General features: G+C 43.1%; 1 protein-coding gene across 1 annotated transcript in view; it reads right to left on the bottom strand.

The window, feature by feature from the left end:
- Positions 1-14,486, bottom strand: part of MKLN1 (muskelin 1) — a 100,805-nt gene that overhangs the window by 42,821 nt on the left and 43,498 nt on the right. The window contains exons 7-9 of the mRNA XM_071552878.1: positions 12,989-13,066; positions 10,749-10,814; positions 2,854-2,966 (exon numbers count right to left, since the gene is read on the bottom strand). Of these exons, the coding sequence (XP_071408979.1) occupies positions 2,854-2,966; positions 10,749-10,814; positions 12,989-13,066 (257 nt within the window). The remainder of the gene's footprint in view (positions 1-2,853; positions 2,967-10,748; positions 10,815-12,988; positions 13,067-14,486) is intronic.

The following is a 14,486-nucleotide window of genomic DNA, read 5'->3' as shown; positions in this document are numbered from 1 at the left end:
GCTTAATTATTGAATGGCTAATTTAACCACTGTCACTGATTAATTAAACAAAAGAGCCAGAAGCAGAACCAGCACAATACAACAAAACAACAAGGTTAAGCCCTACTGGAATCTACTCTGAATATTTTTAAAAATTCCATGTCAACAGACATTTCCTTTTAGCAAATTGTTTGTGAACAGTTGATGTCCCTATTAGAGAAACATCTGGAGTTTTTGTTTCTGAATTTACTTCTCAACATTTGAGATTGACCTTTTCATTTCTAAATAAGGTTTTATCCAGATCTCTTTGGAAAAAAAAACAACCAACCAACCAAAAAACCCAACAAAACAATCCATTGCTGGATTCCAAGTACAGCAGCTGCCAGTTCACTGTACCTTGGTAGGTCACCAAACCCCTGGACTGTGGCTCAGTTCTCCTTCTGGACAACACTGCAGATCGTATCATGGAATGGTTTGGATTGGAAGGGACCTTAAGGATCATCCAGTTCCCTGCCCTGGGCAGGGACACCTTCCACCAGGTTGCTCCATGATCCATCTAACCTGGCCTTCAACACTTCCAGGGATGGGGCAGCCAAAGTTTTCTGGGCAACCTGTGCCAGGGCCTCACCACCCTCACAGCCAAGAATGTCTTCCTAGTATCCCATCTAAACCTACCCTCTGTCTGTTTAAAGCCATTTCCCTGTGCCTTGTACCTACCTGCCCTTGTCCCAAGTCCCTCTCCAGCACTCCTGGATCCCCTTTAGGCCCTGGAAGGGGCTCTCAGGTCTACCCAGAGTCTTCTCCAGATGAACACCCAAAGCTCTCCCAGCCTGGCTGCAGAGCAGAGGGATCCAGCCCTCAGAGCATCCCTGCGGCCTCCTCCTTGTTCCCCAGAGCTGGAGGCAGCTCTGCTGGTGGGGTCTCAGCAGGGCAGAGGGGCAGAAACCCCTCACTTGATGCAGCCCAGGATATGACTAAACTTTCTGGGCTGTGAGTACACATGGCTGAGACATGTTGAGCTTCTCATCCATCAACATCCCCAAGTCCTTCTTCTCAGGGCTGCTTTTAATCCGTTCTCTGCTCAACCTCTTTTGTTCCTGGGATTGCCCCAATCCATGTGCAGGGCCTTGCACTTGGCCTCACTGAACTCCACAAGGCTCACATGGGCCAATCTCTCCAGCTTATCAGAGTGTCCTTCTAAAATCCCCTTTCTAATACACCCACATTTCTTCACACTTTTCTCTATTAAGTATATCCTCAATACACTCAACTATTCTCCACTTTACAGAAGTTCCTCTATCTTCCTCCTTCTCACCCCGAGACCCTTCCCATCTTCCCTTTCAATTTCCTGATCTTCCACTACACCCTGTAACTTTTTCCTCCAAAATCCCTTTATATCAACTCATTTCTTCTACCGTTTCTCCTCCACAGCCCTCCTGTTGTGCATCCCTCCTCCTCCTCCCACCCTGTTACCCTGCTGGAGTCAGGCATGAGGAACTTGAAGGGAAACCATCCCAGCCAGGCCTCCTAAGCTTTACAGAAACTCCACCTGATGCAGCAGGATCCCAGTAAGAAAGGAAATTCCCTTTAACACCAGACCAACCCACCATAGTTTGTGCAGGAAGAAAGCCCAGTAACCCCTTTTCAGGAAGGTTCTATTTCACTGCATCCTGAGTGTGAGAAATGTATGTACTGAACAGTATACAAATGTAACAATTTTACCTTTACACAGCTCTGTTATGATGGAAACCAGAGTATCACGTTCAGTTTTGTTATTACCCATTTTGTAAAGGATGTTACAAGCAGTAAGTGCATGACACAGAGATTTGAAGGCTACAGGAAGTGCCTTACTGTGAGACTTTTTTTTTCAGCTCAGGCTATTTTTTTCTACTTGATTACAACCTCTAAAAAGCTTTGCTGGGGAAAAAATGACAATATTAAAGGGTTATTTAATCTTTTACAGAAGCTCACAAAATTTGCCATGACAAAAAGCTGAGAGAACACAAATGAGAAATAAGACTTCATTTTTTTTTCAAATAGTTGAAGAAATTAACTGAAGAATTTGCCAGAAAGTGGTGGAATCTCAAACCTTTTATACCTTCAGGAAGAGGCTGCATGAATTTCCTGAAGTTTTGCTCAGACTAACCAGTAATGAAACACAATAACCACATGGAACTTGAACATTTCACAGGGTAAAGTAAAATGAATTGTACAAGCCAAAGGACTTGTCTTTGTTACCTCCTATAACCCAAGTTACATTCATTTCACTTTTCATACGTCAAACACTGAGCAAACCAGGCCAAGGAAAATGGCTCAGATGAATTCCACGAAAGCTCTTGGGGTTGTGTAGCCTTTGGCAGTTACCCTGTTCTCTAGAATTCCATCTGTTAGTTGTCCCCTTTCTACTCATTTTTGACAGAAGCTAAAAAAGTAATCAATTTGTTTCTCAAGCTCAACAGAGGTTTATTAGCAAGCTCTTCTTGGAACCTTCTAGTGGGGGGTGCCCTGCCCATGGCAGGAGGGCTGGAACTGGATGATCCTTGAGGTCTCTTCCAACCCAAACCATCCTGTGATAAGTCTGGTTGTTCAGTCATATAAAATGCTTTAACTCATGTTCCACTTGCTGAGCTGGTTTTTGGCCCATCATTCTGCTTTTGAGAAATAAACCTTTCCCCTCCAGGAATCTTAACACTTCAAAGCCACATCCAGCTCACATTTTCCCCATCTAAGCATTTCAAAAGTCTTCAGAACTCGAAGGTCTGAACTCTGTGGCTCTCACTGCAGTTGCACTTCAACACAAGCACTTCAGAAAGGGGAATTTTTCTGGGAAACAACCCATATATTTGTAACAATGTGGATGGTTGCAGAACTCACCTCCTTCTCAGTATCCCTGGATATGCAGGTCCACTGGTTTTCCTTCACACTGTATGCCCAGAAGTCAGCCAGATCCTGAGTTCCATCCCAGCCACCAAACAGATAAACAGTTTCTATTAAAAAAAGGAAGAACACGTTCATTTTATTTGAAGAAAATCTCTTTAAACAGGCTGATATCTACAAAACACCTGTGCCAAACTATCAGAAAAAGAATTTAAACCAGTTTTTACTTAAAACAGCACTGCTCTTTGAGCAGAATCAGTCACCAAGGCAAAGAAATGCGGTGTGGTTTAGTAATGAAGTTTTTCAGAATGATAGTCAGCCAATTCTGAAAGAGTCATTTTCTATTTCTACATTTACATAAGAGGCAATCAAACCCACAGCCTTCTGATTAAAATTCCAGACAGACAAATGAACAATATTTAACATTTTGGATCCTATGCACTTAGTCTATCAGTGACATCTCAGCTTGTACTCTGTCTGCTGCAAGATTTATACCTCAGCAAGACCTCTGACACAGGAGCAGAAAAAGTTTTTCTGTTTAGTCCATCCTTTAGAAAGAAAAAATTAATTATGGAATCCTCTTCAAGGAAGTGCCCTGCATAAAGTAACTCACCTGATGGCACAAGAGCAGGTACGGAGAAGAGTTACAGATTTGAGTCAGTGTCTCAGGCCTGTCACCTCAAACCTACAACTGCTCCATGCACAGCAAATCCAAAGGATGCTCAGACTCACTGACAAAACCAGATGAAGCCTCTGAACAGGGGAAGCATTTAAGAAAAGTCTCTGTTCTGCCACGGAGAGATAACCAAACTGCTCCCATAACACAAACATCACTATCTGGTCTCAAATGCTAAAAATACTTCATTCTTAGATTGCATTAAAACACAACACAAAGCCATCTCCAAAAAGAACAAGCCCCTCAAGACCTGTGGAGCTTTTGAAAAAGTCCTTTAAAATCCACAAACCAGTTCTATTATGGAGGTAATGGCCAAGTTTTAATCCAACACCAATTAAATAGCAGAGTTAGAAGCACAATTACAAAATGGGACTAGTCCCTGACCCTAACCTACCATCAGGATAGTGGTCATCACCATGGAAAGGTTACCCTGGTTCATTAACTTTAATTACCCTTCCTCCTGGACTCAGGGCTCCCAGTGTTCCCTGCAAAGAGCAGGTCCCTTTGTGCACATAAATTCTCACAGCTCACAAAACCCACATCACCACAACAGCTTCATTGATAGCTGAGAAAAATAAAAGATTTGGCACCGGTTAAATATCCTCCTGGGGCTGTGCCAAAACGTCAGGCCTGCCTGGAAAGGCTTTGTTGGCTCACATGAAATTTAATAGCAAACCTGAATGAATCCCATGAAAACTCAGCTTCTGAGAGTTACCTAAACCAAGCTGACAGGATTAGTGGCATGTGAGAGTGAGGGAGGAGCACCAGGCTGGTGCCACTGAGAGCATCCCCAGAGTGACACTGAGAACACAAGGGGACATCAACACTGTGCCAGGCTCAGTTTTCATCACTATGGAAAACTGTAGCTCACACCAAAGAAAGGCTCCATCACTATCTGGACCCAATGACTACTATTTTTAAGTTTTATGCCTTACTGCACAACTATATACACAGTTTAGGACAAGTTTCTGTGTTTTACAGGGAGTATTTCTTGATGCATAAATGCCTCTATTGCTGGAAATGTCAAGAAAATAGTTTTTCAGAGTCCTCCTCAATTTTGCATGGTTCTTTCATGTTATAAGAAAAAAAATAGTTTTTTGTTTGGTTGGATTTGAGATTTTTATTTGTTAGGTTTTTTTCCCCAAGTCAAACTTCACTCTGTTCCCCAACCAGAATCACTCTTCTGTTCTTTCTGTTAGTTCAGATTTTATGGGAGGGTTAAATTTCCACCTTGTATGCAGAGATTCAATCAGGACAGACCCAGGATGCACTCCCAGCACTCCAGGCATTCCCACCTCACCCAGATATCAGCAGATACCCAAAAGAGGAGGGCAGAGAGCACAAACTCCAGGCACAGGAGGGGGGCAGCCCAACAGTCTCACACCAGTATAACCATTCCTACTCTGGCAGCACTGGGGAACTCAAGGGGACAGGATTCTCCCTTTGCATCCAAGCAATGTGTAACAGCAATATTTATGCTGCCTCATTAATGCAAGTCTCTATTCTGCTTCAGGGACAGAGAAGAATTTTCAAACCTACCTGCAAGGCAACAAGAAAAAACATGAAAGCAATTATATTTACCCAAAGCTTTCACCACCTACGTTTAGGAAGTCAAATTTCTCCTCCAGCACCTTCACCTTATTTCCTCTACATTTATTTCTGAATACAAATTGAGCACTTTGAATTAAATATGTTCTGTGAATATTTCTAAACTGCTTGCTCAGACAAAAATGTTTCTGCAATATCTGAATTCTTCTCTTCCCTTACTGTCTGGATGACTAAAAGGTGCCAGAGCACTCCTCAAATTACAGGGCATGTGTTCCCAAAATTCAACATATTTCCTGTCAATCTCTCATTAATTTGTAATTTTCAGACAAGTATGTAAAGCATCTTTCTCCAACCCCTGTTAAATACCAAATATCCCAGGGCAGTTTTAGTCCAGGTTTACTTGTGTTCTCCATGACAGTAACTCCTGTTAACTCCACCTTCTCCAAGTCCAGGGTGGATTTTGGTACAGAGGGTTTTCCTCATCAGACCAGGATGTCAGGTGGCAAATTGCTATGGCCAGGCTGACCAAAGCTGCTTGGTGTGCCTGAGCAACCCTATTTAACCTTCCTACACAATGAATACATTCTGATACTGGTGACACATTTCACTACATGCTTTAGTCAAGTGGTATCTCCATGTCTCTGCTAGAACAGCTCTCCACAGAACACCAAAGAATTATGGACCTAAAACATCTCTAAGACAGCTGATCCACCAGTCACCTCCCAAATCCCTCACAGCAGAACTAATTTCAGCAGAGATGAGGCTGCACAGGGAATTACTCAATTACACTTTGTCTCCATGGATGGATATTTCACTCTGGATCCCTGCTGCAATGACTGATTATCTCCATTACAATTTAAAAAAAAATTCCTAATATTTAGCTGGAATCTCCCTTTATAGCCTTCATCCTATCCCTCTGCTCCCTCCAAAACAAGCCTGGCCATTTCCATGCTCCCACCAGCTCTAATATCCTCCCATGACCCTTTTTTCTACCAGCTGCACAAAACCATCTACCTAAGCATCTTCTCACACATCCTGTGCTCCAGCCCTGACCACCCTGCTGGCCCTTCAGGGACTCTCAGCTGGACACAAACCTGTCCCAAAGAGCTGACACGGGGCACAGCCACACTCCAGATGTGGCCCTGAGCACTCTGTGCCTTACCCTGCTGGCCTCGCTCCTGCTGATACAGCCCAGCAGCTGGTTGGTCTTCACCACCACAAGGACACACCACTGGTATCTCAAAAGCCTTTTATTAAAGGACATCAATTCCCCACGTAGCACCCACAGATGTAATTACGTGCCAGCAGCACTGTCCACTTCGTGAGGAGCACAAATAGAAAACCAGACCTAAGTTCACAGAATCACAGAATCAGTTGGGTAGAAAGAGACCTCTGAGATCATCAAGTCCAACCTTTAATCGAACCCCACTTTGATTACCAGATCATGGCACTCAGTGCCACGTCCTGTCTCACCTTAAAAATCTCCAGGGTCGGAGAATCCACCCCCTCCCTGGGCAGCCCATTCCAATGCCTGAGCACTCTCTCTGGAAAGATCTTCCTGATCTCCAACCTAAACCTCCCCTGGCAGATCTTAAGCCCAGGCCCTTTTGTCCTACTGTTGGTTGCCTGAAAGAAGAGACCAATCCCCACCTGGGTACAACATCCTTTCAGGGAGTTGTAGAGAGTGATAAGGTCTCCCCTGAGGCTCCTCTTCTCCAGGCCAAACAACCTGTTTTCTTGCAGTATCACACCCCTCAGTTTCTGAGCCACAGTTCACTGTATATATTGGCTGGATCCAAGTTTTTTTTTCAGGCTAGGCATAGTCTTCCTCTCAAATGTGAAGGCACCATGAAGTTGAGTAACCTCCAGGATTCAGCAGCTGTTTGTGTTTCAGAGCTTAGAAGCCATCTGTGTTTTGTTTCAGAGATCCCTTCATCTTGTACACAAGTCCTGTCCTTAAATATCTTATGGATAGCAGTGTTTTCCTCAGGCAAAACAGCATCCTTCATGTCTGCTGCTCTCTCTTCATCTTTTTCATCTTCCCAAGCTGCTTTTGAACCAGCCTTGTCGTTTCCACTGTGCTGCCCACATACACCCTGGGCACGCTGGGCCCACTGCTCTGCATCTCCCTGTCCTCCAACATGCTTTGTTCTCACTTACCCAATAGAAGGAGGTAAATAAAACTCCTTCCAACAAAAGGAAAAGCAAAATAAGGTACAACCAAAATTACAGGGCAGTCACATTTCAGAGCTAGCACATCAGTAAAGACCATTTCACTAATATTTCCCCTGAAAAAACTGTTTCACTTGCCAAAAAGAAGAGAAATGGAGACCCAAGAAAATCATCCTGATTGTTTTGCTGTTGTTACTACAACAGGCTCACTGGAAAACTTCAGGAGGCTTTACCTTAATGAACTGAAAGCTGAAAGTTTTAAAAAGTTGGATATAACACATAAGAGTTTATTCTTAACAAGATAATTTCTGTATAGTCTATAAGTCTGTTACTAAAATAAATTATGTGGCTTTATGCACTGCACTGTCATTCACTGTGCCTGTCCTATAAGGGCAGAGGAGATCAATTCCACCTTACCCATGGAATTACAACCCAAACCTCCAAAACACAGCACACATACTGCTCTAAAATACTGATGTTATTCCTTAAAGCTTGCATTTGGCAATTCACTTCCCCATTCTCACTTTCTTCCAGAATAAGCACTGGAATTTTGAAATGTGTGCCATATCTGAACTATACAGAGGCCTGAGAGGGCAGACTCCAAGTTCTGTTAATAAGGTGCCGGTGCCACATCCCAACACCCTCATCCAAACCTGCATTAGGGCTCAGTGCCCCTGGGAACACAGTTCTACACACAAACCTGTGTTTTACTGCTCAAATACTTCACCAGGGCCTCCAGAAACAGCTTTCCCTGACTGACATTCAGCACACACCACTGTGTTCTCGTGTAGCTGGGGGGATTTTTTTGGGATACTTGTTTTAATTCATGTACCTGCTTTGTGAGTACCCAAATACCTTCCCTTCCCTGTACAGAAGCACAGAGAACTCTCCAGCTGCCCAGATGGAGAACACCATGAGACATGCACCTTGCAGGAAAAAGCAGGAATAACATAAGCTTTCTGTTTTCATTTAGAACCTGAAGCTTTCAAGTACCAACAGTGGTTTCAGCTGTAACTGTGAATGAGTCTTACTTTATTTGTATACCAAACTCAACTTCCTAATTCTGCCAGCCAGAATCATTCCAGTTTGAGTGTTGGGATGATTAAAAAGCATGGAAGGCATTATAAGAATCAGTAACTCCTCATTTTTAGCTTATTTTATGTAGGAAGACAAAACATGCTAAAAGGCAGTTTAGACCAAGTTAAACCATGTCCTACCTGAAACTTATAAACAGACTCTCAGTGACTCAATGCACTATCAGGAACTTAAGATCCAGCTCAGCTGCTTCCCAATCCATGCCCTCTATCCTAACACCAACATGTGCATCCAGCAGGCTCAGTGTCATTAAAGAAATTAAAATTAAACATATCTTTGTAGTCAGTAATAGCTGGTTAATATTTCCTTGAGGTTAATCAAAGCACAGAACCATTTATAGCTCAGGTACAGCTAAGCAGGTCTGGACATCAGAGATGAAAATTTGCTTCCAACACCTATTCTCAGTGGTATGAAACTTCAGAATCTCCTTAGAAGAATGGTTTTGGTGCTTCCCTTCATTTTTAAAAGATTAAAGTTGAAGAAAGTACTTGGATTTGAGAAGGACCTCACCCCTCTAACAAGGAGTGCAAAGTGAGATGATTTTTCTTCACTTGCCAAAGGAAACAAAAAAAACCAACTCAGCAAGTGTGTGGGTAAGGCAGGGAGGATGTCTGTGAAGGAAAGAGTAAACCACTGCTCCTTTTTCCATCAACACTGGATTGCTCAAGGTTAGTCAGGGAGCTTTACAGCTCCAGCCTGTAAAACGCATCCTGACATAACTGGCTGAATCCCCACCAGCTCATTAAACACTACCTATATTCAAAAGGAAAACTCCAGCAATCAGCAATTCTGGGTGTTAAGGATAACAGCCCCATGTCTGTCATGACCCAAATGAAATGGCAAAACTGATAATCTCAAAAACGTTTTGGCTTTTACAATCCTCAGTGGACCTGGATGCAAAACTAAGAGCAACTTCCCAAAGAGCCCACAGAGAAAGTTTGGGAAAGTATCCCACCATCCCTGGACAGAGCTGCAGGGAGAAAGGGCCAGCATGAGAGAGGGAGATCCAACTCTCCCACACAGGGACTCCACCCCTGTAGGTGCTCTCCAGCCATTTTTGTGCAAGTTAAAAAAATAAAATTAAAAAAGAAGTATATATATGGTTTTTACTGCCTTGTTAAGCAGCATGAAAGCTCAAGTCCAAGGCTAATAAGCTTATAAGGACTTAAGAAAACCAACAGGAATGGAAAGGAAGGCTCACACTGCCATGGATATATTATTTTCACAAGGTCTAATGGACTATCATTTCCAAGCTGACAAGGATCATGTTTCTTCCAAGCTCTTGAGAAACACTTGCTGTCCACTTATCCCCGAGGCCACTAGGGAGCGTTCCCAGCCTCTCTGTAGGGAACACCAGCAACCCTCAGCAGCGTTTTGTTCGAGTCAATCTCAAACCTCTCCCACCAAAAAGAAAAGCAGTTTGCTTTCGTACACAAAATAACTCGAGTGCTTCCTCCGGAGCAGTAACTACACTCTGAGCAAAAGCCAGAGGCTGCAGCCACATTTTTGCTTGTTCATTATGACTTAGCAAGTGACTCTCGAAGGGACTGCCCTGTCACATGCTCCGGGCCTGACTGTGTGACCACAACAGATACGGCCACGGGCATTTTCGTGCCAGCTCCCTTCAATGCCACCCTATATTGCTCTCCATTAATCACACCCTGATCTTGTTTCTCCTTTCCTGAGAACAATCCTTTCACTCACACAGCAAAGACTCAAGCAGATGCTTTCCTTATTTTAGCAAGGACTGACGTGCCACAGGAATCTGATTAAATAAAAGCAGGACAACGAAAATCGTGGAGAAAAACAATCACTGAAACCGCTACTGACACATCACCACCCTTTCTTTTCTCTGCAGGTTCTCTGAGGCAGAGGCTGAATCATTCTTTAAACTGCTACAGGAAACATTTCTGTAAAAAACTTGTAATAAATTACATTTAACAGGAGTTTCTTGCACACTGTGGAAATCAGAAGCCACTCCAACCAAAATACAAAGAATGTTTCAACACATGAGATCTATTGCTTGAGCATTATTCCAAAGAGCACAGTCTGTAGCAGATAAGGGAAATTATTATTCCTAATTTGTCTTTTCTTGTTTGAGCTCCTGCTCTAAGAAGGTAGGAGGGACAAAAAATTAAAACCAATTGTTCTTGGTTTCTTAGTTAAGACAAGACAATGGCTAAGGCATAACAGAGAATTAATAGGGAAGAAAGGATGGGAAAGGCAGTTGGAATACAGTTCCAGAGAGAAAGCAGAGAATTTAATTCAACCATTAGAAAGTGCAGTACTTTTTCCTCAAAACCTGAAGTTAAGAGAGTCTCCAAAGAAAAGAACATTTGCATATTAGTCTGGAAAAGAGCTGATTCAATAATTTAGTTTAAAAATGTTAACAACTACTCACCTGTTTGCACATCTATAACCATCTGATGGCCACCTCTCATCCCTGGTCGACTGTCTTCCCCATCACCTTCAAAAAAGAGGAAGGAGAATGTTTTCCATTGTAAGATTTTTAAACCAAGCAAAGATACAACCTCAGCAGAGCAACTCACTAACTCACCTTTCTTTAAGCATTACCTTAAAGTATTTGTTAGCTTAACACTTTTCCCAGGTAATATTCCTCTGTGGGTTACAAAACTGCAAAAAAGTTTCATACTAAATCATCTGGTGACTGACAATAGAGAGAGCCAAAGTAAATACTCTACTGCAACTCTGAGTGCCTTGGAAAGGACCTTCAGAATTCCTGGAGCACACAGGTGCCAACAAAGCTTCAGAATTCCTGGAGCACACAGGTGCTCACAAAGCTTCAGAATTCCTGGAGCACACACACAGGTGCTCACAAAGCTTCAGAATTCCTGGAGCACACACACAGGTGCTCACAAAGCTTCAGAATTCCTGGAGCACACACACAGGTACTCACAAAGCTTCAGAATTCCTGGAGCACACAGGTGCTCACAAAGCTTCAGAATTCCTGGAGCACACACACAGGTGCTCACAAAGCTTCAGAATTCCTGGAGCACACACACAGGTGCTCACAAAGCTTCAGAATTCCTGGAGCACACACACAGGTACCAACAAAGCTTCAGAATTCCTGGAGCACACACACAGGTACCAACAAAGCTTCAGAATTCCTGGAGCACACACACAGGTACCAACAAAGCTTCAGAATTCCTGGAGCACACACACAGGTGCTCACAAAGCTTCAGAATTCCTGGAGCACACACACAGGTACCAACAAAGCTTCAGAATTCCTGGAGCACACACACAGGTACCAACAAAGCTTCAGAATTCCTGGAGCACACACACAGGTGCTCACAAAGCTTCAGAATTCCTGGAGCACACACACAGGTGCTCACAAAGCTTCAGAATTCCTGGAGCACACACACAGGTACCAACAAAGCTTCAGAATTCCTGGAGCACACACACAGGTACCAACAAAGCTTCAGAATTCCTGGAGCACACACACAGGTACTCACAAAGCTTCAGAATTCCTGGAGCACACACACAGGTGCCCACAAAGCTTCAGAATTCCTGGAGCACACACACAGGTGCCCACAAAGCTTCAGAATTCCTGGAGCACACAGGTGCCCACAAAGCTTCAGAATTCCTGGAGCACACGGGTGCTCACAAAGCTTCAGAATTCCTGGAGCACACAGGTGCCCACAAAGCTTCAGAATTCCTGGAGCACACACACAGGTGCCCACAAAGCTTCAGAATTCCTGGAGCACACACACAGGTGCCCACAAGAGAGGTCTGAGCTACCCCTACAGCTCTCCAGCAGTGAGGACACAGCCAGCTTTTGGCTTCCCTTCCCTCTCCCCACCTGAGGGCTGAGCTGTGAGAACAGACACTCAACAGACAGGGTAATGCACCCCTGAGACAGGAGCAAGGAGGTGATGGAGAACTTTGTACCAGTTATCCCCACACATAAGGGAATCCCAAATGTCCCATTAAAGCACCTTTCCAATCACTTTAGACATATTAAGCTTTCAGAACAGGTGTCATTCAGAGGAAGCAACATTAGCAAGATAACCCACGTTCTCCTGGAAGGGCAACCTGCTTGGATTCCTGATAACCCTTCCCAAGGGGCTTGGGGACATTTGGCAATCGTCACCTTGGATCCTACACTTGCTGTGTGACAAGAGTTTTGCACTCTCTAGTCAAGGATGCTGCTGCAAGTCTGTTCTCAAGGCAGAAACCAACAGAGAGAGATTCTGCAGTTCAGATTTACTACAGAACATATAAAAACTGCAAAAAATTTACCTCATTTAAAACACTCCCTGTTCAGACAACGCATTTATTTGTCACTCTTTGCTTTAAGCTGAGTTTAAGTCAGTTCCATGTGTTACACCCAGTGACAGAGATAACTGTTCTCATGTTTAAACTACACCCTGAGATTTGTTACTGAACTAATGATCTAACCTTGAAATTATAGCAAGTATTCCTGCAGTGTTCCTTACTCAACCAGACCAGGCTGCATTTCGCTGACTTTGCAGACAATTGCAACTTTTTCACAGAAGAAACCATTGCACAGAAAAACTGTTCTAGAGGAGGACTTTCTTGCATCATTTTCTTGCTCAATATTCGCAAAGGAGTAAGACAGGACTGGCAGTACATGAGTTCTATCTTAAGAAACGTCCTTACCTTTGGTGCTTTTGGGGATAATCTGCCCCCAGCGAGGTTTGTACTCTTGCTGACTGATATACTGATTGAACAAGCCATCTGCAAAACAAAAATTTTGCTGGATAAAGCACTTATACTTCCATTACAGCAAAATCACTTTTGATGTGGGTAACTCCAGCCTAACTCAAGCCAATGCGCCACTCCAAAGCCTTCATTTTCAGTGAATTCACCATTATATGTCAGTTAGTTTGTTAAACTTTTGTTAGTTTGTTAAACTTTTGTTAGTTTGTTAATGAACTAAATGTGAAAGCACTAAAATAAAAAGAATACTTGCTCCTAGATCAATCAGGAATTATCCAGTTTGCCTGCCAGGTCATGCCAAGTGTCTATAAATCTCCAGTGTGGTGTATTTAATTAAGAATAGAAACCCTCCCCCTTATTTAAGCAAAAAGGAAAGTTGCCAGTGCATATAAAATTCAACCGTTTTAGTACATGTGAAGTTAAAACTAGGTCAGACAGCATCTCTGGAGCTTCATCTGAAAAGAAAAGGGAAGGAAAGCACATTGTTTAAATGCTCTGATATGGGACAACCAAGCACTGGATGAAAAACAAAATAATAGTTTACATTTTCTTCAGAGAGTTAAGCAAGAAGAGAAACAGCAGACGGGTCAGGTGACGGGCCAGCCATGCCAGCTGCAGCATTTTGGTGAGAAACACCAACTCCAGCACTTTATCCATGCTCCTCTTGTGCATTCCTCTCTCTCTGTACACCTTCCATACACCATCTCTTCAGCATGCAGAGGCAGCTCCTAATTCTACTCACATGTTATCAGTCTAAGCTTTCATTTTTTGTAAAGGAGATTCAAAACTCCCACATTCTTCAGTCTGGGAAGGGCTTGGTCAACCTTTGGTGCTGCTGATTTTCCAATGTCTCCTCTACCAAACCTGCCTCACCTTCTGCAGGTACAACAAACTATCAGACCCCACTGCTCATCTCGCTGCATCCCACCCACCAACTCAACACACAAGCTCTTCCTGACAGGTGTTTGTGCTGCATTTATGCATTACCTGAAAAAAATGGGGAGTTCAGACAAGCAATATCAAATAGTTTTTAGTTCTTTTAACCGCAGTAATTTCGGCTTTGAGGCAAGTTTAATAGATGATGAATCCTTCTGTTTATTTATAGAATGATCCTTACTGAACACATCCCTATTTTATTTACAGAAAGGTAAAAATCTTTGTTAAGCATGACACAAGGGTGGGAGAATATTTGGAAGTGTTTCCTGGCATCCTGTAGTTTGTCGTGACTGAAATCCAGGTTTTAATTAAAACCCAAGCCAGCAAGTATTTCCTGGGAGAAGATGAACACTTTATTTAGAGACCATCTAATAGGAAAACAAGAGCACTCAAGAGCTCCTGAAAGGTGCTGAGTTTGGTCTGAAAATATAAAACTTCCATAAACTCAGCTGTGCAAGTTTTTCAAAATAAATACTCTGAAAAGTGGGCAGGTTTTGCTTTC

This window comes from Pithys albifrons, chromosome 3 (assembly GCF_047495875.1).
Source record: "Pithys albifrons albifrons isolate INPA30051 chromosome 3, PitAlb_v1, whole genome shotgun sequence".
Classification (NCBI taxonomy): Eukaryota; Metazoa; Chordata; class Aves; order Passeriformes; family Thamnophilidae; genus Pithys; species Pithys albifrons.
This window is presented reverse-complemented; position numbering and strand designations above follow the sequence as displayed.